The following is a 23,631-nucleotide window of genomic DNA, read 5'->3' as shown; positions in this document are numbered from 1 at the left end:
CCCAAATGGCCAAGGTGACCAAGCATGGCCAAAAAGGGAGTCAGTTACAAAGCCAAAATCAGGTTTTCAGAGTTGGTCAAATCATCCATAAAGGAATGAGAATTCTTGCTTACCTTTACACTAAGGCATCAGTGAGTGCAAGGATCAAAGGTATGAAGACAGAATGATAGTACAATATGAATGAGGATAATTCAACAGGGAAAAAAAGACATTAGAATTAAGGATCTTACACTATCTCACCCCAGTTAGACTGGCTCTAATAAAAAATATGATGAATAATAAATGCTGGCAAGGGTGTGGAGAGAAGGGAATACTCCTGCACTGTTTGTGCGACTGTAAATTAGTACAACCACTATGGAAAACAGTATGGAGGTTTCTCAAACAACTACAGATAGATCTTCCATATGAACTAGCAATCCCACTTCTGGGTATATACCCAGAGGAATGGAAATCATCATGTTGAAGGGATACCTGCACTCCCATGTTCACTGCAGCTTCGTTTACAATATCCAAGACATGGAACCAACCTAAATGTCCATTGATGGATGACTGGGTAAGGAAACTGTGGTATATAATACACCATGGAATACTACTCTGCTATAAAAAAGAATGAAATTCCCCCATTTGCAATAACATGGATGAGCCTGGAGAAACATGTTGAGTGAAATAAGCAAAGCACAGAAGGATAAATACTACATGTACTCACTCATAAGTGGGAGCTGAGTGAGAAAGCAGGAAGGAAAGAAAGACCACAGTAGTGCATTGGACTTGGAGAGGGAGAGAACATACCTCGGGATACAAAGTGGAGGGGGGGGGAGGCTGGGGATAATTGAGTGGGGGGCATGGAGTACAAACACAATTTGTGGTAATGGGCATGCTGCCAGTATGATTCTGGTCTTCACATCTTAGGCACGGGGGCGACAATCAGCTTTGTATCTCATGAATATTCATAACAACAACAAAAATAATTAAAATTCATATCCCCAAAGTGTTATTTTCAATAGACATTCTCTTATCTGATACGAAGTGAGGTAGCCACTAGCCATGTATGGCTGTTTACCTTTAAATTTAAATAAATAAATAAAAGAATTAAGGATTTAGACCAAAGTCCTCAGCTGTGTGACTGCTTCTTAGCTAGGTATGAGAGAACAAGAGTCTCTTGGGTTTCCATGGGACAGAGATCACATCCCCATTCCCAGATAATCAAACTGCTTTCTGGCACTGTGTATTTGACAATGTTAAAACTTCTTTACCGTTTCTCTATCATGTGTTTTAATTTGGAAGGTTGAATTGGAGAAGTATTGGTAAGTGATTAAGAGCAATTTAGGAACGTTCTAGAGCTGTGTTGTCCAATACTAGCCACTAGTCCCATGGGGCTATTTTAATTTAGTTAAAACTAAATAAAACAAAATAATTTAGTTCTTCAGTTGGACCAGTAATATTTAAAATGCTTAATAGTCCTATGGAGCTAGTAGTTAGCAAATTGGATGGTGCAGAAACAGAACATTTCCATCCATGCAGACTGTTCTACTTCTGGTCCAGAGTTCTACAGACCTGGGTTCAACTCTCACTCTGTCACTCACTATATATCACTCTGGATAAATCATTATTATTATTATTATTGGTTATGAATATTCATGGAGTACAAAGCTGACTGTCACCACTCATGCCTAAGATGTGATGGCCAGATCAATACTTGCAGCATGCCCATTACCACAAATTGCTATTATAACCTGTGTCCCCCACCCAATTAATCCCTGACCTCCCTCCCTAGTGGATAAATTATTTAACTTCCCTAAGCCTTACTTTCTTCAATAGCAAAACAGGAATAAGTAATATGTGGTATTTTAGGGGATCCCTCATGGGAGAATTATTAAATGAAATTAATGCATGAATAGCTCTAGCATAGAATACCACAATCAAGGTAAGCTACTGTTAGTAGAATCTCGCTTTTCAGTGGCCAGCAGGAAGACTTGTAATCTGTCTCTTGTCTTTATACAAGATTGGTTGGTTGTCTTTTTAAAAAATGATCCCCAGCATTATCAATTTTTGTAACGAAATTTCATACTTCCTATTTAAAATGGCATTTAGTAAACCCAGTAGACATCCTAATCCACAATACAAACATCTGGAAATAGACCATTTCTGCTGCATTTAAAATATATTTCTCTCTGATTTGTACTTGATCTTTTATATGATAATACAGGAAATACATCTAACATCTCTGCTTAGTTTTATTTACATGATATTACTAAAATGGTAAATCATATTGCAAAGAGTTGAATGAGGTCATTCAAATTTTTTGGAGTGGAGAGGCTGGCTGGTATGGGGATCTGAACCTTTGACCTTGGTGTTATAGCACCATGCTGTGACCAATCATTCAAATCTTTCACCACAAGGAACTATATGCTGCTGAAAATTTCCAGGCTACAGGGAAACATTTAGTTTTTGGCTTATGTCTCTCTCTGCAGTAGGCAATGAAATTATAAGTCACAAAAATACCTAAATATAGAAAAGACGCAAGTATCAAACAGAATCAAGTTATCAACTATTTACAGAGTAACTCCTAACATGCAGCACTGTACCAGTTTGAAACAGGGGGGATGCCAAGAAAGAGATGATTCCTTAGTGAAGGGAATTTGATATGAAGAATCAAGTTTCATAAATTGGAAAAAATTAAATAGCGACATTGACTAACCCTTGTAATTCCCCAGATTTCACACACGTGCTCTCATGTGCATACACAATACGCACCATGACCAATATACTTTTTTATTATAAACTACTTAGATTTCTTTACTTCTAGCACCAGAATTTGTACTAGGATTTCTTAATGGAGAAATGTTTCAAAAAAAGTGCTAAAAATTCATAAGAATTACACTATGTGATTTTGAGTAGGAAGAAAGCTGCTTTGAAACTCTAAATGGTCTGTAGGGCTCACTCCCTAGGTAGGTGACCTACTCCTAGCCACCTGTGTCATAGCTTGTGGCATTCAGAATTTGCCTTTGCAAAAGTGCAATTACTACATCATGAATCTTTTGCATCTTTTACAAATATTCAAAACCACAAATATAAAGTAAAAAATGCAAATTTCTTAGTATAGGCTAACAGTTTCTAATTTTTTTTGATGCAAACCCTTTTCATCAGCACACTTTTTATTTTATTTTATTTTATAAGATGACCGGTAAGGGAATCTTAATACTTGATTTGGTGTTGTCAGCACTACACTCTCCCAAGTGAGCTAACTGGCCATCCCTATATAGGGATCCGAACCCATGACCTTGGCGTTATCAGCACCACACTCTCCCAAGTGAGCCATGGGGTGGCCCTACTTTTTTTTTTTGGTGACTGGCCAGTATGGGGATCTGATCTTTTCAGTATACTTTTAAGTATGTGCACAAATATAGGATATTATTTTATAAACAATATACAGATACCATTGTACAATTATTATTTATTTTATAAAATACAGACAAAATAGAGATTTAAAAGATAAAATATAAATAGAAATTCTAATATATATATTTTTGCCATTATTCCAGTCAATCATCTTGTGCATTCCCAATTGGAGTATAATTGCTACTGGAATATAAGAGAAGAGGAAGATCAGTATAGGCTAGTGTTTAGAAAAGCAACAAGTATCAGGTGAGATCTGAAATATGTATTGGAGTTTAGATGGGTGAGGAATAAGAGGAGTTGAGGTTGTCCCCTTTAAGGAAGTGGTCCCCTTTAAGGAAGTGGTCCCCTCTAAGGACAGGACAAGGCAATTATATAAAAAGAAATGACAAGAGCTAAAGAAAAAGAGTATCTTCACCCCTTTCCCTTCTCAAGACAAATATATTTTAATTCAGGAATTTAAGGATTTTTTTCCCCCTGGCACATTGGCCAGAATATCTTGGTAAAAAATTAAATGCTGTTTATAAGAATCAAACTTTCTTAAATAATAACTGGTATGAAGGGGAAGGGCCATGGGCACTCTCATACAATGCTGGTGAGAATTAAAATAGTAGTAATATTCCCGAAATGACTTTGGGAATACCAAACAAAAACCCTAAAAATGTGCATACTCTTGGGACTTTGTTCAGAAAAAATAATCATGGTATACTTACAGAGATCCAGCTACTGGGAGGATTTATCACAGGTTTTTTCTAAAAAAATACATTGGAAACAATCTAAATTCAAAACAATAGAATATTAGTTAAATAAGTAAAAGGTATATCCATAGATGGAAGAATGGTTCATTCATTTAAAAAGATATACGAGAATATTCAACGGAAATATGGAAAGCTGTTTTTTAGTGGACATAATTGTTTTTTCCTATCCAGGATTCCTTCATATGGTGACAGAACCTATCTTTACCTTTTGGGAAACCATATATTCCTCACCTCCGTCCACATAGCTTGGGCAGAAGTAAGCAAGCAACTGAGGCCTGGCCAATAAGAGTATCCTATCTCCTGGCAACAATGACTGGTTTGGGTTGGCACATGATCCAAACAAGGCCAATCATAGTCTCAATTTCACGATGTTTGTTGGCACTCTTGGAAAAGAGTCACTCTCTTTCTAGTAGGTTGCTAAGCTGATAAAAAGTAAACTTGCTTTTTTTGCTATCACACTGAGAGTTTACCTAAGATAATGGGATCACAAAGGAAAACAGAATCTAGAAAGAGAGAAAAATAGATTACTGGTGTTACTTATCTTGATCCAGCCATGTCCAAAGGTAGGCTCTATCCTTGGACTTTTTGTTTATGTATGTGAACCAAAATTTTCTAGTTTTCACTTGAGTCAGATTGATTTGGGCTTCTGTCTTTTGCAACCAAAAGCATTCTCATTTTAAAATTTATATTAGGTAAAAAAGCAGGTTATGAAACAGTATGTATAATAATATTGAGATTTTTATTTTTAAAGCACATGTTATTATTATACATGCATAGAAAATATACCAGAAAGACATTTCCCCAAATTAAGTTGTTATTTTGGGCTAGCTGGGTAATTACTGATTTTTTTTCCTCCCAATTTTGCTTATCTCTATTTTCTGATAGCTCTATGGTAAAAATATATTATGTAATGTGGAAAAGATTCATTAAAAAAAGAACACTGAACAGTTCTATTCAGCTGTCTTCACTTCTTGCAGTGATGATTATAACCCCAAATCCATTCTTTACTTCTACCATAGTAATGAATTTTAGTAGGAGATATGGTTGCCCAGGTAGTGACTACATTTCTGAGCCTCCCATGTAACTAGTTGTAGCCACGTGATTAAGTTTTCACCAATGGAATATGAGCAGAACTGATATAGACAACTTGTGTCACTTGCTTAATGTCCTCCCTTTCATCTCTTTGGTCCTTTCCACAGGCTGGGATGTAGATGGAGAACTGAGTAAGCTTAAACTATGCAGAAAGGATAATACTCTACAGGATGGAGAAACAATACGGAAGGAACCTGGGTCTCTGAATGGACTTGTGAAACAGAGCTACCTATTTGCCACGGGCCACTTGCCCACCTGTCCAGTGACAGAGAAATAACCTTTGATCCTATTTAAACCATTGTGTTTCTGAATCTCCTTGTTACATCATTTTAGCCAGTGCCCTACAATATATTTCCTAAAGTTAAGTGACCAAATTATATGGTTATGTTTTTATGTATTGTGTGTGCTTGTGTATGTGTGTGCCACTACTTTCATGCCTAATGTATCTTACTCTAAAAAACTACAAAACTCAAAATCCAGTTCCAAATGGAATACAAGTAAAATAAAACGTGAGTAATAAATGACATAAAGACAGGTTCTTCTGCTTTAAAAAACTGGAGTTAAAAAGGCCAGCTGTACAATTGTAGTGCTGATCCTCTTCCTAAGCTGATTCTTCAGCTTTCCCAGCAGTTCTGGGAACTAATATGATTTCAACAAATTCCTATTCTGTTTAAATCACCATGTCAATTTCATTTGCTTAAAGCTAAGAACTTGACTGATACAACATACAGCTAGGCTTTGGGGGTGGGGGGGTCCATGAACTCCTTGAACTGTATACAAAATATTTACTATGCGCCCCCCCCAACTGTTTTCTAGGGAAAGGTAACATAATTTATGTCATATTCTAAAGGGAGTCCATAATGTGACGGAGGCACATGTGTAAAGAGCAACAATGCAATTTATCCTTCCCAGATACAAGTACATTATACTTGAACTTCTTTGCCACCTCTGGTAACAAAAGTTTTTTCATTTGGAAATGTAGAGAATTTTAGTTTAAAACTGAATCAGAATTAAGAGACTGGATCAAACAATGAGGTCCAGAGACAACATAAAGAAGGCCAAGAAAAAGGAGACAGCCATTGAGGAAAGATGATATTATAAAGATAACCCCTTGTTGGGAGAAGGAGGACCTAAATGCCTTCAAGATGAGTCAAAGAGCAGTGAGTCAATTGATAAAGAAATAGAAGACTTCAGTGTATCTGCAGTTGAAACAGAGTAGCAAGCAACCAGTAAAAAGGGTGAGAAGACTATAGGTAAAGAGTTGTGGCTGGGTCAAGAGATTATACTTGTAACCCAGCCAGCCTTGGCATTCTCAAGAAACAGGCAAAGAGAATTAGCTGGGGAAAGAAGGTGAAATTGAAGGTTAGAATGGATAATTAGCTATATGTTAATCCAAGCTGAACTCTGATTAAATGAACAGTAACAGGGAACTGCCTACTTGTATGTAGGCAGTACAGTGTTTGGTTAAGAGCATGAAATCTACATTGTGATTGTTTGGATTCAAAATGCAGCTATTTCCAAGTGGTCAAGGTCAATATCAACAGTGATAAGTCAGGTTAATAGTATGTACCCTTGATATAATGAAAATGGCACTTTATCTCTGGTATTCCTTCCCCAAGCCCATAACCCCAGTCTAATCATGAGAAAAACATCAGACAAATCCCAATTAAGACATTCTACAACACCTGACCAGCACTCCCCAAACTGCCAAAGTCATCAAAAACAAGGAAAGACTGAGAAACTGCTGCAACCAAGAGGAACCTAAGAAGACATGATAACTTAATGTATTATGGTATCTTTGATAGGATCCTGGAACAGGTAAAGGATATTAGGTAAGAAACTAAGGAACTCTGAATAAAGTTTGGACTTTGGTTAGCAATAATGTATCAATGCTGGTTTGTTAACAGTAACCAATACACCATATTAATGTAAGATATAATAATAGGGGAAACTTGGTATGGGATACATAGGAACTCTCTGTACTATCTTTGCAATTTTCCTGTAAATCTGAAACTATTCTTTAAAAAAAAGTTTATTTTTAAAAAATGCAGCTATTTTACTTACTGGCCTTGAGCAAGTTACCTAGCTTTTCTATGCCTCATTTGCCTTATCTGTAAAATTAGAATTAGGTTAGCTTGATAATAGGAGCAGCCTAACTAAAAAATTTGTTGTGAAGACTAAATGAGCTAATATAGTAAAGTGCTTAGAACACTGCCTCAGAGTTAGGAAGCACCGATGAGCATAAGCTAATGATTCATTTTGAATATTTGTAAATTGCAGTAGCATTTATGCAAACTGACTAAAAAATTGCCCAATGTATAAAAAATTAAGCTCTAGCTTCGTAAACAAAATTTGAAATAATGAAATTCCCCCAGTTAAAAATGTCAAAAATTACATAATTTCAAAGTGAGTATATCAAGTGAAGTATAAACTGTGATTATACTATGGTCATATAATGGGCCACCATATAAACCTTGCTAGTCCTGGTAAGAATTTATCTTGAATTAAGGTCTTAGGAACCTATTGCTCACATAAAAGGTGACAACCCTGTCACTTAGGGTCTAAAATTCCTCATGGTGTAAGAAAACATAGTTTGCATTTTAATACCAAAGTAATGGCTTAGATGATGTAATGTCTTAGTAATGGCTACAATGGTAAAAAAGGTGAATAGGCTACAGACCCAAGATCCAAGTTAAAATGTAAGAAGCTTTTATTTATTTTATTTTATTTTTTGACTGGTAAGGGGATTGCAACCCTTGGCACGGTATGTTCTGCACCATGCTCAGCCAGTGAGCGCACCAGCCATCCCTATATAATAGGATCCAAACCCGTGGCCTTGGCGCTACAGCGCTGCACTCTCCTGAGTGAGCCACGGGGCCGGTCCAAAATGTGAGAAACTTTTAAATCACTTAGATGGATGGCAGTGGAAATTACCAGAAGTCTAAGGCTCAGGCAGACATTTCTCCTAGCTGGAATGCAACTGATAAAATATATTACCAATGTATGATGCCTCTAACTCCTGCTTTAAATTGTCCAGATCCTCTGTGGGTATTGTGATTCAGAGTATGGAAAACCACTCAGCTGTCTTCCCCTTTTTCTAATAACTCAAAATTTCAGTTTAAGTTCTGAGATCTATGTAAATATTGCCTGTTTAAATATGAAATTAGTATACCATATGTATTTCCCCATTGTGTTAATATTTTAAGATATCTATAACAGGCTCAAAATGTTTACTATATATTTCATTATTTGCAAATATTATATAAGAAAAAGAATAGTTCCCAAGTTATACACAAAAATTTGATGAATGTCAGTGTAGCTTCTTTTGACATTAACAGTGATAAGCTTTGATTTGTTTACAGCAGAAGGGCAACCACTTAGAGAAGTCTGACTGCTCACTTAATCAAAAAGGCTGAGGGCAAATAAATGTATCCTACGACAAGGGCCAAAGACTCAGAGCCAGAGGATTGCAGGAAGATGTAAAAATCAGATATATTTCATTTAGAAAAAAATGGAGAAGCAAAAGTATACACACACAAAAATTTCTAAAATCTACAATGTTTGTTTTTTCCTTTTTTTGCAATAAGATGTCAAGACTGAAATTTCAAACCATCACGAAAATTAAATTGCTTTGACATATTTCTCCTCATATCTAAAAATCAGATATTTTCTTTCAAGTACATTTTATTTTTGAAATAATATTTTAGGAATAGTTTGGTCACTGAAGATGTGAACTGTCTACTCCCATCTTACTTTGATCAATCTTGTTGATTAACATTTTAAAAACAACTATTTACTTTAGATTCTTTTAAATTATTTTATTTTTGTATCTCCTATAACTAAAAGTCACTTTTGTATTCTTGAAGAATGAACATAGCCATCTCTGTCAAAAAAGGATTTTTTCTTTCATAATGAATATCCCACCAAAATCATATTTCAGTATGCAAACTAAAGAACAGATATACTTTCAGCAATCTTCAGCTATGCAAACTACCTTTGTAATAATGAAGTAAATTATAGCGATCAATGTGTGTATATAAACTTTATACTCACATTATAAGTTTTATAAATGGTAAATGTTCGTAATTCTGGTAAATGAATGAATGCTTTGTTTTTTCTAATTTTGTTAAAATATTCTTGATATGTTGTATTGATTTTCAAATGGAGCAATGATTACTCTTTGGTTTCTCACAAAAACAATAAACCATGAAGCTCTTATTATATAAATTATTCTCTTTATGGCAACAAGTCTCTAATATAAATACAAAACAATCAAAAGACATCAGCTCAATTGATCTCCATTTTAAAAAATTTAGTGGTTCCTATTCCTTTAAGATAAGGACAAGTCCTGAACAAATTTTAAAAATGTTTACTTAATTTACCTATGAGTATGAACCTACGTAAAGATATTCCCTTCTCTCCATTACACAAATGATTACAGATGACTGGTCTATATTTTTTATCATTCCAATACCACAGTTCAGAATTCCATGTTCTGAAGGTTAGAAGAGGAGAAGGTGGTAAATATCTCCAAGTAGGAGATAGTTGAATATATGAACTTATTTTATCTCAATCCCTTATGATGCCTACATAAATAATAACCAACTCACAAATTACAAGTGTTATCAAAATCTGCAAAGAAATTTTAAAAGAAAATGAATACAGTAATCACACTAGACAAATGGTAAACTATTTGTGCCTTTGAATATTTAGAAATATTTTTGAGTGAAGATGAATCTGAAAGATGACTTCCAAGATCTAACTTGTTACATAATACGTTATAGTAATTTAAACTGATTTAATGAGAAAATCCATTTCAAAGATAAAGCCATATTCCAAGGCTGAAGATGGATAAAGTCATTATGAAATCATCAATTTTTTTCTTTCTTTCTTCTAACTCATTTCCCCTTCTTCTTGCTCCCTTTTTACCAGTTGACCACATCTACCCCCTTTATGTTCCCTTAAACTCTCCTGAAGGAATATCCTTCATTTCCCTAAATAGCACAAATTTCAGTGAAAATGAAGGTAACAGGAATTAGTAGCTGTCCTCTTAGAAAGAGACATGTTATTTAGTATTCTCTGTATTAGTCTGAAGAGCTGCAACATAGTCAGGACAAAGGGAAATAACCATAAGAAAAATATTATTGACAACTATGATGATGTAAAAAAAAAACTGGCAACTACAATGTGTATCTCTTTGTAAAACCTTTCATTTTCATTAAATTAAAAAAATGGCTCTGTTGTAAACTGTCACATAAAATTTTGTACTATAGATATGTCTTCTATAGTTTTGCATGAATGTAGAAGGTAAATGAAAACTGTAAGGCAATGATGCATAAAATTGCTACTATATATTATTTTCAAAGCAGAACCAGATCTATATAAAGAACACAAGATATTTCAAAATGAATGCTATTTGTTATCTTTATAATTTTACAGAATACGAGAACATTTTAAAAAATCTTAGCAAAAGTATCCCATGTTTAAACCAAAATATTACATGTGCCTGTATGCAGATGCACATACATAATGTCAGATTTTAAATAATAAATACTAAATTATTTTAAAACATTATAGAGAATTAATCCCCACACCCCATTTCTAACAGTAAGAAAATAATCAACCTGCATGAACTGGAATCAGATTCATTTTCTTCTTCACTAGTGCCATCATCCACTTCTGGTCTATTCAGCCAGTGTGCACTGCCACAATCTTCTGTTGTAAACTCAAATGCAGGGACTTCAGAGGTGGATGCCATTGGCCAAGAAGGTGAATCCTGAAAATCCAGTTGGCTGGACCTTCGGTAACCAAATGAAGCCAAAGGCAATTGTAGGCTACATGGATCTAAAAACTTTCTCCCACCGTTTGCTCCAGTCTGTCCTCGATTCCAAAATTCTCCCTGCTGGCTGTCAACTGTAGAATTAGGAGACGATGCTTGATGGCCAAACCACCTCCATCTGATTTTCAAAATCTGTTTCACATCAAACTCTTTACGAGAACCAGACATCCTCAGAGAAACCAAGTGATCGTCTAGGCAACGGGCAAAAAGCACTGCACACAGATTTGTGCATCCAACCAAGACAAGAGAAGTATATGCCCTGCTGTACACAACAAACAGATTTAAAGGAAAATAAATCACATTTGTATATATATCTATCTATCTACATTTACTATTATGCCAATATATAAGATTATAAAGAACAAAGGATAATGAATAAAGATGAAACACGGTGGAACATTCCGTTCAATCAGAGCAAACTCTCATCCACCTATCCTGAAGCAGTGAGACGACTTTCCCTGCTCTCTTTTCCCATACTGACCATTAGGCTCTCACAAACACTGACAGCATTCATTAAAGTCCTTTCAATGCGGAACACCACCCCCTTTTCTTAAACTACAAATGACAGAGACAGAAAGCACTATCCCCTTGCAGTATCTCACTCTCTACTGCAGAGTATATTAACTCTTTTATTGCTGAAACAAGAAATGTACTCCAAAGCATTTTCTTTTACACTTAAATATCACTTTAAAACTAAAATGTTTCTATTTTTAAACTAAATTCCTAAAGGAAATATCACAAAACAAGTTTATTAAAAAGCATTTTTTAGTTAGATGAGTTATTTTTCAAGTTGTACTCTTTGGATGGGAGGTGAAGAGGAAGGAGGAGTACAAAGGTAGGAGTACAAATTGTTGCCTTCCACCTCTATCTTCTCCTTCAGAGAAGAAGTGTATCAAATTAAATAGTAAGATCCTGGGTAAGATTTCATTTGAACAAAGAATAATGAGAATAAGAAGAAAAAGTCAAAACTACAAAGGATCAAAATACAACAGTACTTACTCTTTTCCAAATAAATTACCTGAAGTCAATATTGCTTTATAATTAGGACTGGGCCACTTCCATCTGGTATAATATTCAAATTTCTATGACACTACTTGGGAAAAGGAAAGTATATCTCAAGACAGCTACCAAGGGCTGGGATAGGACTATTTCATGGGTATACAAATACTCTGATGGTGCCCTCTGTTGCTAGCAAAACAAAACAATGGTCCAAACATGGTTGCAGTTAAAGCAAATTGATGAAGCAAATAATAAAATCAATCAAATTTTAAAATACTGAATAATAATTGTGAGCAATGCACTCTAGTAAGTATTGTGGGGACACATAGATTTACACATCCTGGTTCCTAACCCCTAAAATAAATAAATCTAGTATCAAAACAAAAAAAATTTAGGAAGTTAAATTAAGAAACATTGTAATACAGCAATATTAAAATTTTGTGATCTACAAAAGCAGAATTTGAGTTTTCAGGGTGCTCAATATCTACTCCTATCTCAAATAATTTCACACAAACAGCAATGTCTATATCAACTGACCAAAAAAAAACCCCCAAACCAACAAAAAGCTGCTTTAGAGGCTTACAAAAATATTGTGAGGCATAGATCTTAACTTCACTCATTTCTTCAGGAGAATAAAATTACTCAGAGAAACAAGAATAAGAAGCATGAAAAGCCACGTACAATGTTGTGTTAAATACTGCGGGAAAAACCATAAAAACTTCAAGAAAGAGAAAAGACGGTGTGGAGTGGTACGGGTCAGTTTCATTTGGGAAAAGCCTTCTAAGAATAGTAAGAAGTTGTGTAGGCAGAATGATGAGAGATTCATATAATGTAAGAAAGATATTAATAAAAGCCTGAAGTGAGCATATTGACAAGGAAGGATGGGGATACCAACTTGATCAGCCATACTTAATTAATTTTAAGGAGCATTAAGAGATAAAGCTAGATCAATACAATGAGATGGTATGCCTTGAGCATGAAGCAAAGGCATTATTAAGTGCACTGTTGAATAGGATAATGTTTTAGAAAATTAATTTGACGGTAGTATGCCAGATGCATTAGACAGTGAAATGACACTTTTCCCTCTCCTCCCATATCTGTCAGACTCCTTCCTATCAGCACCCTTCTAACTCCACTCTACCTATCCAACTTTATTTCTATTTTCCAGCACACACAGCTTCATCAGTCAAGATTGTCTACGTTACGTTGTTCCCTCTTTTATAATGCTGTTTGTGTCCCAATTCCTCTGGTTTTAAAATCCTACTCATCCATCAGGGTTTTGCTCAGGTACTACCACCCTTATGAACACTTCTTCAATTAGTCTAGCCTTGTGGTTCTCAAAGGTAGCAATTTCCTTCCCCCCAACACAAGGCTTCTGGAAATTGGGGGAGGGGTAGATTTTTAGTTGTTGGAATGACCAGAGAGTGCTACAGGCATTGAGAGGGCAGAGGCCAGAGATGATAAATATCTTGCAATGCATGGTACAGACCCACACAATGAAAAATTGTCACTGCAGTAGCTATAATAAGCTAAGATAATGATCTTGCTGTCACTCTCTTCATTCAAATAAGTACTTACCAAGTATTTATAGGTACAAGGCACCACAAGAGATAGAGGAATCCCAGATCTTGCTTTTGGGAAGATTTAAACTTACACTCAGAGGAAAGGATAATTAAATATTACAAAAGAAAACAAAATTTTAATAAACATAATTTTATATAAATATTAAATTGGATTTAATTAAATTAATATTAAATTGGATTTAATTGATCAATGTGAGAGCACTTACCAGAGATTCTAGTTACAATATGTGCCAGCTCCAATAGCAAGAAGTGATTTTAATTGGTTCTTTGGTTGACTGACGCCTTTAATGAAGGCCACTGAGATGTCAGTTATTTATCAACATAATTCTCTATAAAATGAAATTCAATGACTTAAGGAGATGTGAATGTTAAAGTCTTAAATCATGCCCTCACTCCTAAAAGGGTCCACAAAATCATGAAGATTTTGAGATATACTCATACAATGAATGTATACCTCCTTGTTGTAGTAGCTGTTTCCAGTAGGTTGGAGATGTGGGTGGGAGATTAGCCATGGAAAGAGGCTCCCTGATTTAAAGGGATACCAGGCTCGTTGCCAAAGGCCAGGTAGCCATATTTAACCAACACTGTCATGATAAAGGATTTAATTATATGCATACGTGTGTGTGTATATGTATATACATATGTGTGTGTATGTATGTACACACAAAAAAAGAGAAAAAACCAAAAATCCTTTTATATCAGTGGGCGTGTATCACGTGCTTTTTTCACTGATCTCTTTGTCAATCCTCCTCCACTCATTCTGTCCAGTAAACAATATTGACAGCTTGGTGTATAACTTTTTATGCCTCTCTCCATGTTTCTATAATCATATACAAACTTATATACACATATATAGGAGTTTTTTGCTATTGTTAGGACAGAGATCATATTGTAGACATCTTTTTGGCATTTTGCTTTTTTCACCTAATCTTATATATACATGGAAATATAAACCAATTATATTTTTAGCAGTTGCATGACATTTCATAACTGTAAAACACAGTCCATTAAACTCTCTCCTTGCTAATGGGCATTTGGGTTGATATCAGGTTTTGTTTTTAGGTTTTTTTGCTAGTAAGATAATGTTGAAATAAACCTCCTTGTGAAGCTTTTGTGTCTATGTTATTTATTCCCAAGAATGGAATTGCTGGCTTGAAGGCATATATTTTTAAATATTTCCTAAAATTCACATTTTCAAAAGCAAAATGAGTGTACCCTTCACATCTATTTTCATAGGCCCATCAGTTAACTATAGTATTATAATTCTTTTAACTGCAGACGATTCTTTTAACTGCAGATGACTAGTGGCCTTAAGCATATTTTCATAGGTTTATCGGCCATTTTGACTTCTAGTTTTCTGTTACCGATTTATATTCTTTGCCTATTTGTCTTTTCCTTATGACCAAGTAAAAGCTCTTTGTATAGTACAGATATTAACTCTTTGTTTTGCATGGAAATATTTTTTCTAATGTATTTTCCAGATGGATAGCAACTAATGCCTATACCTTTAAAAAAACTTTTTTAAAATTAAAGTTTGACCTAGAAAGTGTGCACATCACCAGTGGAGAGCTCAGTGAATTACACTATGAACCCAACCATGTAATCTTCACCCAGGTTCAGAAACAGAACCATTGCCTGCACTTAAGAAGTCTTCGTTATGCTCCTTCCCAAAGGTAACCTCCATCCTTAGCATACTTATATCTGCTTTTGAACATCATATAAATGTATTCTTCTGTTCACCACTGTTTTGAAATTAATCCATTGTCTGTAGCAGCTGATGGGTGTCTTTTATGGCTATATAGTATTCCACTGTATATATACAATCATCAAAATCCATTCTATTGATGACAGACATTTGACTTTTTTCTAGGTTTAGACTTTTGCAATATAATGCTGCTATAAACATTCTTGTACATGTTGTCTGATGCATGTGTATATGCATTACAGTTGTGTGTATATATAGAAATATCCAGAAATGAAATTGCTAGGCCATAAGGTATGCATGTGTTCAACTGCAATTGATGTTACAAATTTACACTCCACAAGCAGCATGAGCACTCCAGTTACTCCACATCCAGCCAACACTGGTCTTGTCAGTCTTTCTAATTTTAGTCATTCTGATCAGTGTGCAGTGGTATCCCATTTGGTTTTACTTTACATTTCCTTTATAATTAATGTGGTTGAGTAACTTCTCAGTTTATTGGTCGCTTGGATATCCTCTGTGAAATGGCTGTTGAGGTCTCTTGCTCCTTTTTTCTATTAAATTATCTATTGTTATCTTCTTGATTTGTAGGAGTCCTCATGTTTCTGATATTTTCTTTATGAAAAATATGTAGTAAGCATAAGCACTAATGCTTTTATGGCATGAAATTCAGCATTTTTTTTAAATAACACTTTTTCTTGTTTTGCCAATCAATATAAAATTGTTTCATCCAAAAATTTACTCAGTTCTGATGAGAAGTACTTCCCAGGGCAATTACTTATAAAAGAGCATTACATGTTAAAAGTCATTACATTGCTAAATTATCAAAATGGTCTTCACTCACTACTCTGTGTAAATTAGATCCCTCATCATTCTCTATCCCCCAACCTTCTTAATTTTTTTCATAGCATTTACCACCACCTGAAATATTAGATGTTTATTTGCTTATTGTCTTTATCCTCACTACAAAGCAAGCTTCAGTAGAGCTTTGTTTGAGTTTATTGCTGTAATCCCAGCCTTTGGAATAGCACCTGGCAGATAGGAGGTGCTCAATAAATATTTCTCTAATAAATGGATGAATCCAACAATTACAAGAGCAATAATAAAAAGTATATACTTATACTAAACATTTTTCAAATTATAAAATAAATTAAGAGCCTAATGTTTTATAAAACATATTAGAAAAACATTTACCTCTGGTGACAAAATATTTTCAGTGTTTTTCCAACTTAAGAGAAAAATCACAATACGTTATTCCAATAATTTCTTTTTTTATTTCATTCTTAAGGCATAAAATTCTATCACTCTGAAGTTCAGTGGCTAAATAGCAGATGTCTTTTCAAACTGATACAACACTTTCTTCAAACTGATTATAAAAGTATATTCTGTACCTCTCTTTTATTTTAATAACCTTGCTTTACTTCAAGTTAAACTTGAGATATAAAAGCTCATGCATTATTTAAAATAGTCAAATATGCCAATTAATACAATTTTCAAATTGTAATTAAGGGACCCACATGTAATTTCTGTTTCAAATCTGCTCAACTGTGAATTTAAAACATGGCACTATTCAGCATACAACAGAAACACTGAAATGTCATTAAGATAGACTGCAGATGAGCTCACTTCAAAGTGTGGCTTTTAAAGCTATGGCTTCACTCAACAATTTAAATCACAGCCATGTGGTAACTTGTTTATATTTGTAGTTATTACTAAACAAACCTCTCTTCACATAGAGTTTTTTAGATAACAGTATTTATAAGTAATCCATTTTAATGGATCTATTAGTATAGTTTTAAGTGTGTAATACATATTACATTAAAAAAAAAAACCAAGAACTAACTTTACTATACTAACCCAGCAGCACTCATCTCCCTAAATTTTTCAACTATAAAAAGAATGAGTTACACATTATGTCATTTCAAAGAGTCCTCTAAAGTTTAGTAATTCTGGATACTTCTATAACTTTGTAAAATTAGGTCTTCTACCAGAATTTGGCTTACTTAAAAAATTTGAATATTAGTATAATTGCACTAACATTTATATTCCACTAACACTTAAAAACACACAAAGGCAGAAAATGTCAGTTAATTATTTACCCAGATTAGAAAAGATTTGAGATTTACCTATTTTAACTTTAATTTTAGTATGCCAGATATTCTGTACCTCTTCTTCAACCTCATAAAAAGTGCAACAACAACAAAAAATCCTGTATTTATATAAATTCAACAAACATTTGTTCTGTCTACAGAACAAGAAGATGAGAAAAGAGACTATAAAATCCATCTAGGCAGGTACCACTATATCCTTAACAACTTGTATAGTGCATTGAAATATTTACTGAATTTAAGTTTAAAAAATTAATGAATAAATTAATGGCATAGAACATGACTTGAAGGATCTTAAAATCCAGCAGAAGATGGTCTTGAATGAAACTCTTACTGAATTACCAAGGAGTCAGTATGTCCTTTATATGGAGAATGAGCTTCTTGAGGTGAAGATTTAGAGGTATATCTCGAGGAGATTAATTTGGCAGTGGTGAAAAATGGATTTGTGAGGGATGATACCATCAGTAGGGATACTAATTATAAAACTCTTTAGTGTGAGAGGTACAGTTTAAACTTGGCTGGGAGTACCGAAGGGGGATGAAAGTTAAAGATATTACAGAGACAGACCTTATAGGGTGTTTGTGGCAAATGGACAGGAAGAAGTCAAATGACAGCATTTTCAAACCCAGGTGACTGGAAGAATGGTAACAATAACATAAACAAGGAAGAGAGAATATAGTTCCTGGAAGATTAAGTGTAGCTTTAGACAAGTTTAGTTTTAATTTTATATCTAGAAACCAAATAGCTAGAAATAGGGGTGTACAACTATAATTAGCTTATACTTAAAAATCAATCTATTTAAGAAATCATAAATTTTAAGTGGCTAGATGAACTCTGCGCAGTTAACACTGGTTATCTTTGCATTCTTTTCACTAGTTACCACAAACACATGGCACCAAAATTTCTTTTGTAATTAAAAAGTTTAGAATATACTTTGAAACCCAAAATGAAGATTTCTAGCACAATGTTAAATCTTTTACTTTGTTAAAAATAATTTGGAAATATTTATGACTTAATCAGTAAATAAAAATTAAAAATAAATATCAAATTTAAGTTCAGCTGCAACAAGCAAAGATATTTGGCTTTGTAAGCCTCCTGGTGGATTGAAAACTCAGCAGTCAAGAACTCCGACATACACTGAAAACTGAAGTACGGTTTCATAATAAAAGCCATCTACTGTAGGGATTTTACTTCTTTCCATACGTTAAATAAAAGCACTGTGATATAAACCTGTAAGATCAAGGTAAAAAAAAGTAAGTGAAGTAAATTTTAACCTTTAAACTAGATTATGTCTCCTTAACATATGATCATACAGCATCCCAAACTACTTGCTCAGATAACTCAAAAATTTTATTGAAATTACTTACTTAACATCTTCTCCCACAGATAGGACAACTCTATGAAGGTTACAAAAAGGACTGTGGCTTTCTAGGCACTTATGGACAGGAACTCACATTTAATTTAAACAGTGCAACACAGCATGACAAAGGTATCCAAGGCATGCATATGATGCTAAGATAGCTGCAGAGGTCAAAGATATATTTCCAGTCAACCTAGAACTCTGAGTACAGTAGAAGCCCCCTTGTCAGATGAAACCTATAATTGGTCCACTAAGTGAATAAGTCAGTAATCATACAAATATATTTATATACCCTTAATGATTTTAACTTGAAAATATAAATGCACATTCATTCACACGTCTTTTCATACAGGGTTAATGCCATATATCTGATATGGCTCTCCTACTCAGTATAGATCCTCTTTTTTGCATAAGCCATGCCCATAATGATCTATCATCTATAATTTCCACTTATGGTTTCCATAAATGAAAAGAGAACTTAAAAGCACTTTGGAAAGAATATGAATAAAGAATCCATTAGATCAGTGGTCTGTCCACCCTGGGAAAAAACTTGTGCCAGAATGTAAATTAATGCACTGCTTCCTTCAAGGAGAAAGTCTTACCATAAAAAAAATAAAATAAAAAATGTCATTTGAACCCAATAGTGTACTTAGTTATGTAATTAATTTACATTCTGGTGTGAATTCTTTATTTCCTGAGGACCACTAATAGTGTAAAGACGAGGTAGCTGGTCCATGGGCTTTGAGGGGCACTTCTTTAGACTTTGATGACTTTTCCTCTAGTCCTTTATACTTATCCAGCCTTCATCCAATTTGATAACAAAATTTTTAAAAACTCATTTATATTGAGATGTCCCAAAGCATTCAACTTAATTTTCACAGAAAGAATTCTTTTCTTTATATTCTCATTAATTTACATGTTTACTACTGTTTTATAATTACTATAACAAGTATAACTGTTAAAAACAGGTTTGTGAATAAACACAACTAACTTTTGGTAAGTACCCAATTCAGCAGGTAAGCACAAATGTGCAGCTCTGTTACAGAGCAGCCTACTTAGCCATGAGTATTCAGCTGGCCCTTGGGATCAGAAAAGAGAGTGCATTGGGTTAAAGCTACTAGTCAGTTCAGAGGTAGGTTGTCAACAGTGCTTCTGCTATTATTCTTTCACATTATCACTTATTAATAGTAGCCTAAGTGATATAGCAGAAAGAGCGTGAATCGATAGCTAAGCTACTCCCCAGCTAGCTGTATAATCTGTGCAAATCACTTCGCCTCCTGGATCTTCACTTTTCTCTTTAGTAAAATAGGATTAAGTAGCATGTGTAAGTATTGAGTAAGGGTCTGGAATTGTAACAGCAGCTACTATTTCCTAAATGCCTAAATGTGCACGATAATATGTGAAATACTTTACATTGAATATAGTTTTGAGAAAAACTGGCTAAGAGGGGTCATTCTCCTTCTCCCCTTACAGATAAAGACACTGAGGGAAAGTAAGGTTAACTGACTTGCTTAATACATATATCTGGTAAGTAGCAGGGCTAATTTGAATCCAGGACCAACTCTAAAGACCATATACTTTTAAGTACATCACACTGCTTCTTGCTTTCAAAATATTCTGATTTGCTAATCACAACTACCTAGTGAGGCAGGTAGAATAGGTGTTACCCCCATTGTACGAATAAGGAAGCAGATTCAGAGTATAATTGACTTGTACAAGGTTTGATGTCTAGTAGAGAGTAGTAGAGCAGACTTAAATTCCTTGCTAATAAAATTTGACCAAACTAAAGGCAAATAAGACACAAAAAGAGAAAAAACAGAGCACTTGAAGAACACATCATTCCTTATAATAAAAAAATTAAGTTCATCATAATTACAATTAAATACCAAAATGGCATTTGTTCACCAAGTACAAGTGCCTCTCAGATTTCTCCCCACTTGCCTCTCTCCCAATCTTTGTTGCTGTTTCTTACAGAGCAAAGTGCTGATCCATAATAACATCAAAAGTATCTTTTCATCCCTCAACTACCTATCAGTACTATCTGGTAGTAAAACAAGGAAAATTTTTTAAATAAGTAACTTAATATTATATAGCCTTTTTAAAAGCTTAATTATAAAAGTTATATTATACTATAATATAATGATTATAGTATGATTATAACAAAATATTTACTTTTGAAAATATTGATGACTGTTAATAAATAAATATTTCCTTGCCATCCACTCCTTAGATTTTGCTGTGGCAAAAGGATGAAAACTGTAATACCATAAAGATGATGGGAAACTACTGCTAAATTGTTCCCTGATCCATTATGTTTGGCATGTGCTGAGACACCCAACTATCTTGTATGCCATAAAAAGTAACAATCTGAATAACCATAATTTTGTCTTTTACTGACCTGAACCAAATCCAGGAGTGTTTCAGCCTTCCATGTAGCTTTATGGTGAAGGAGGTGAAAAAGCAATCAATCAGTTCTCTCTAGACACAAATATAACGAATCCAAAGTTGCTTAGGCTCTCTGAACATGTAATGAGCCAATCACAGATTAACCAATCAGACTTCATAAATTATATACTTACGTTAGAGAGAACAGCATAAGTTGGGTAAGAAAAGGGTAGTAAAGGGCCATGTAAGCAATACAGAGGAGAAAATGTGAAGCACTCTTGTTTCTCAGCTGCTCATAATTAGAAATGGGTATTTGCTACAAATGTTAATTAAACCAGTAAAGAGACTCTCTGGCTTGCCCTAGAACTAGACGTAAAAAAAAAAAAAGGGCCACTAATAATCTGTACTATACTATAATTTAACTGAAGCAAAAAGCAAAATGAGGCATACAAGTGAGTCAAATGGAGATCAGTGAAGCTAGAATTTCTTCATCTTAGTTGGGCATTACATTAAATCCAAGGTTTTTAGGCAATTCAGGGTAGTCCTTCCAAGCACTGACGGGTGAGGGGGACAACAAATAAATTTAGAAGGACAAACTGGTCCAGGCCCCTCCAAAGGACCATGCTGAATCTGTTCAGCAGTTCCAAACTTCTGTAGAACACAGAATTGATTGTATTTCTTCTTTTTTTGAATGAACCACCCAGTCTCAATTCTAAATGCCCTCATTAACTCTCCAAACTACAAACAAAGTAACCTCCTAAAGTGCAATTCTTGACCATATCACTCTACTTAACACTTTTATTCATTTAGTTGGTTCTCGATCACCTACAAAATAAATAAAAGCCAAGATCTTTAGTATGGAATTCAGGGCATTTAATGATCTAGTAGTCCTTGTCTACCTCTAGAGCCTCACCTTCCTCTCACTTTATCTGTAATAAAAAAGACTTAAAACATACTACATCAAAATAAGCAAAATAAATATTATCGAATACTTTCCAAATGAAAGGCACTGTGTAATGCAAATGTGAGTAGAGTTAACAAAACCTATTTCTCTTCTCCATTTAACCTTCAGTTAACTCTCTTAGCTCTTCCCTGACAATCTATAGAATTAGGCATGTCAACTGTTCCTAGGCAACACTGCTTATAGTAAAAATGATCCCCCTGACTAGTAAATTTGCATTGGAACTCAGGAACTACAAATAGGAAGCTATAGCTTTGACTTCCCTGTGCTGGCTCTTTTAAAGAATTGGCACATCCCTTGAGGGAACCCTGGAAGTGAAGTCAATGGAGTTATATAAGAGATACTGGCTGTTGCAGGACAAGGATTTTTTTAAGCCAAGGTGGCTCCTGCACCCAAATGATGTGAGCTTCTTCGAAGATATCGCCCAGATGGCTATAGGAACTGCTGGCACAGACTGCTGTGAAGATCATTCCCACTGATGAGGAACATCTGATGCTGCCCTGATGACAAGCTGTGATTCCTGATAGCCTTCTGAATAAACAAGCCAATGGTAGTTTTCTGAATTTAAATGTTTAGTAGAACCTAAGAAGACCCTTTCATTTACATAGCAAGAAGAGTATAAGAACATCTTAGAGTGGCATTCCAGATCTTCTACAATCTGAACCCAAACCCTTTTGCTCTTTTGCCTGCTCCTTTAGCCTAACGTATATCCCTGACAAATTCCCACCTAATCTCATACACAGCTTTTACTCACCTTCCTGTTATTCTTTTTCTCGGGATCCCCTCTTCCAGGTAACATATAATACCTTCCCACAGTTCATTCCTTCAGCCATCTTCTGAGGTGAAGCTATGGATATTTTTCAACCAGGAAGGAAGGAGATATTGCATAGGTAAAGAGTGCAAGGGAACTTTGCAAAAGAGGCTAAGTACACACAGTTTACAGAAAAAGAATGGAAAGGTACTGAGAATAAAAACAGATTAAGCTGGTGAAGACATATGACAATAGTACATTAACTGTAAAAGGTCCAGATAAAGAGTGTCTAGGAGACTAGTTTGGATGGTAGAAAAGAGCAGAGCAAGGCAGTATATTAAGTGCTCCCTTCTTCCTGCATTATCAGCCATGAGGATAAGACAAGCATCCCTTCATGGATTAAAGCAGATGATTTATAAGAGACAATTCAGTAATCTGTACCTTGGGAGAGAAAAAAGGGAACGGTGAAGGGATTACAATGGAAATGGCACTTGCCAATTTCAAGGAGGGAATATTGTAGCTACAAGTCAGCTCCAGTTCTGCCTCTTATCCTGGTTATGTATTCAGCCTGTCCCACTAGAATTCGCAAGCTGATGTTAGTTGTGTAAAACTTTCTATGGCATCTCAGTTTCTTTAATCTCAGGTTTCTTTGATCTCAAGCTATTAGAACTGCCTCCTTCCTTAGTATAAAGATGCC

At 34.6% G+C, this 23,631-nt stretch overlaps 1 protein-coding gene across 3 annotated transcripts in view; it reads right to left on the bottom strand.

Moving 5' to 3' along the window:
* Positions 1-23,631, bottom strand: part of KLHL5 (kelch like family member 5) — a 64,058-nt gene that overhangs the window by 35,044 nt on the left and 5,383 nt on the right. The window contains exon 1 of one of the 3 annotated variants that reach the window (XM_063107978.1): positions 22,938-23,008. The exons of 1 other annotated variant lie outside the window; for it this stretch is intronic. Coding sequence is in view for 1 of the 2 variants with exons in the window: in XM_063107980.1 (XP_062964050.1) it covers positions 10,871-11,253 (383 nt within the window). In the remaining variant the exon portion in view is untranslated. Of the gene's footprint in view, positions 1-10,870; positions 11,269-22,937; positions 23,009-23,631 lie in introns of those variants that run through there. One more of the 3 variants, XM_063107980.1, reaches the window with a different exon arrangement.

Source organism: Cynocephalus volans, chromosome 9 (assembly GCF_027409185.1).
Source record: "Cynocephalus volans isolate mCynVol1 chromosome 9, mCynVol1.pri, whole genome shotgun sequence".
In the NCBI taxonomy this organism is placed as follows: Eukaryota; Metazoa; Chordata; class Mammalia; order Dermoptera; family Cynocephalidae; genus Cynocephalus; species Cynocephalus volans.
This window is presented reverse-complemented; position numbering and strand designations above follow the sequence as displayed.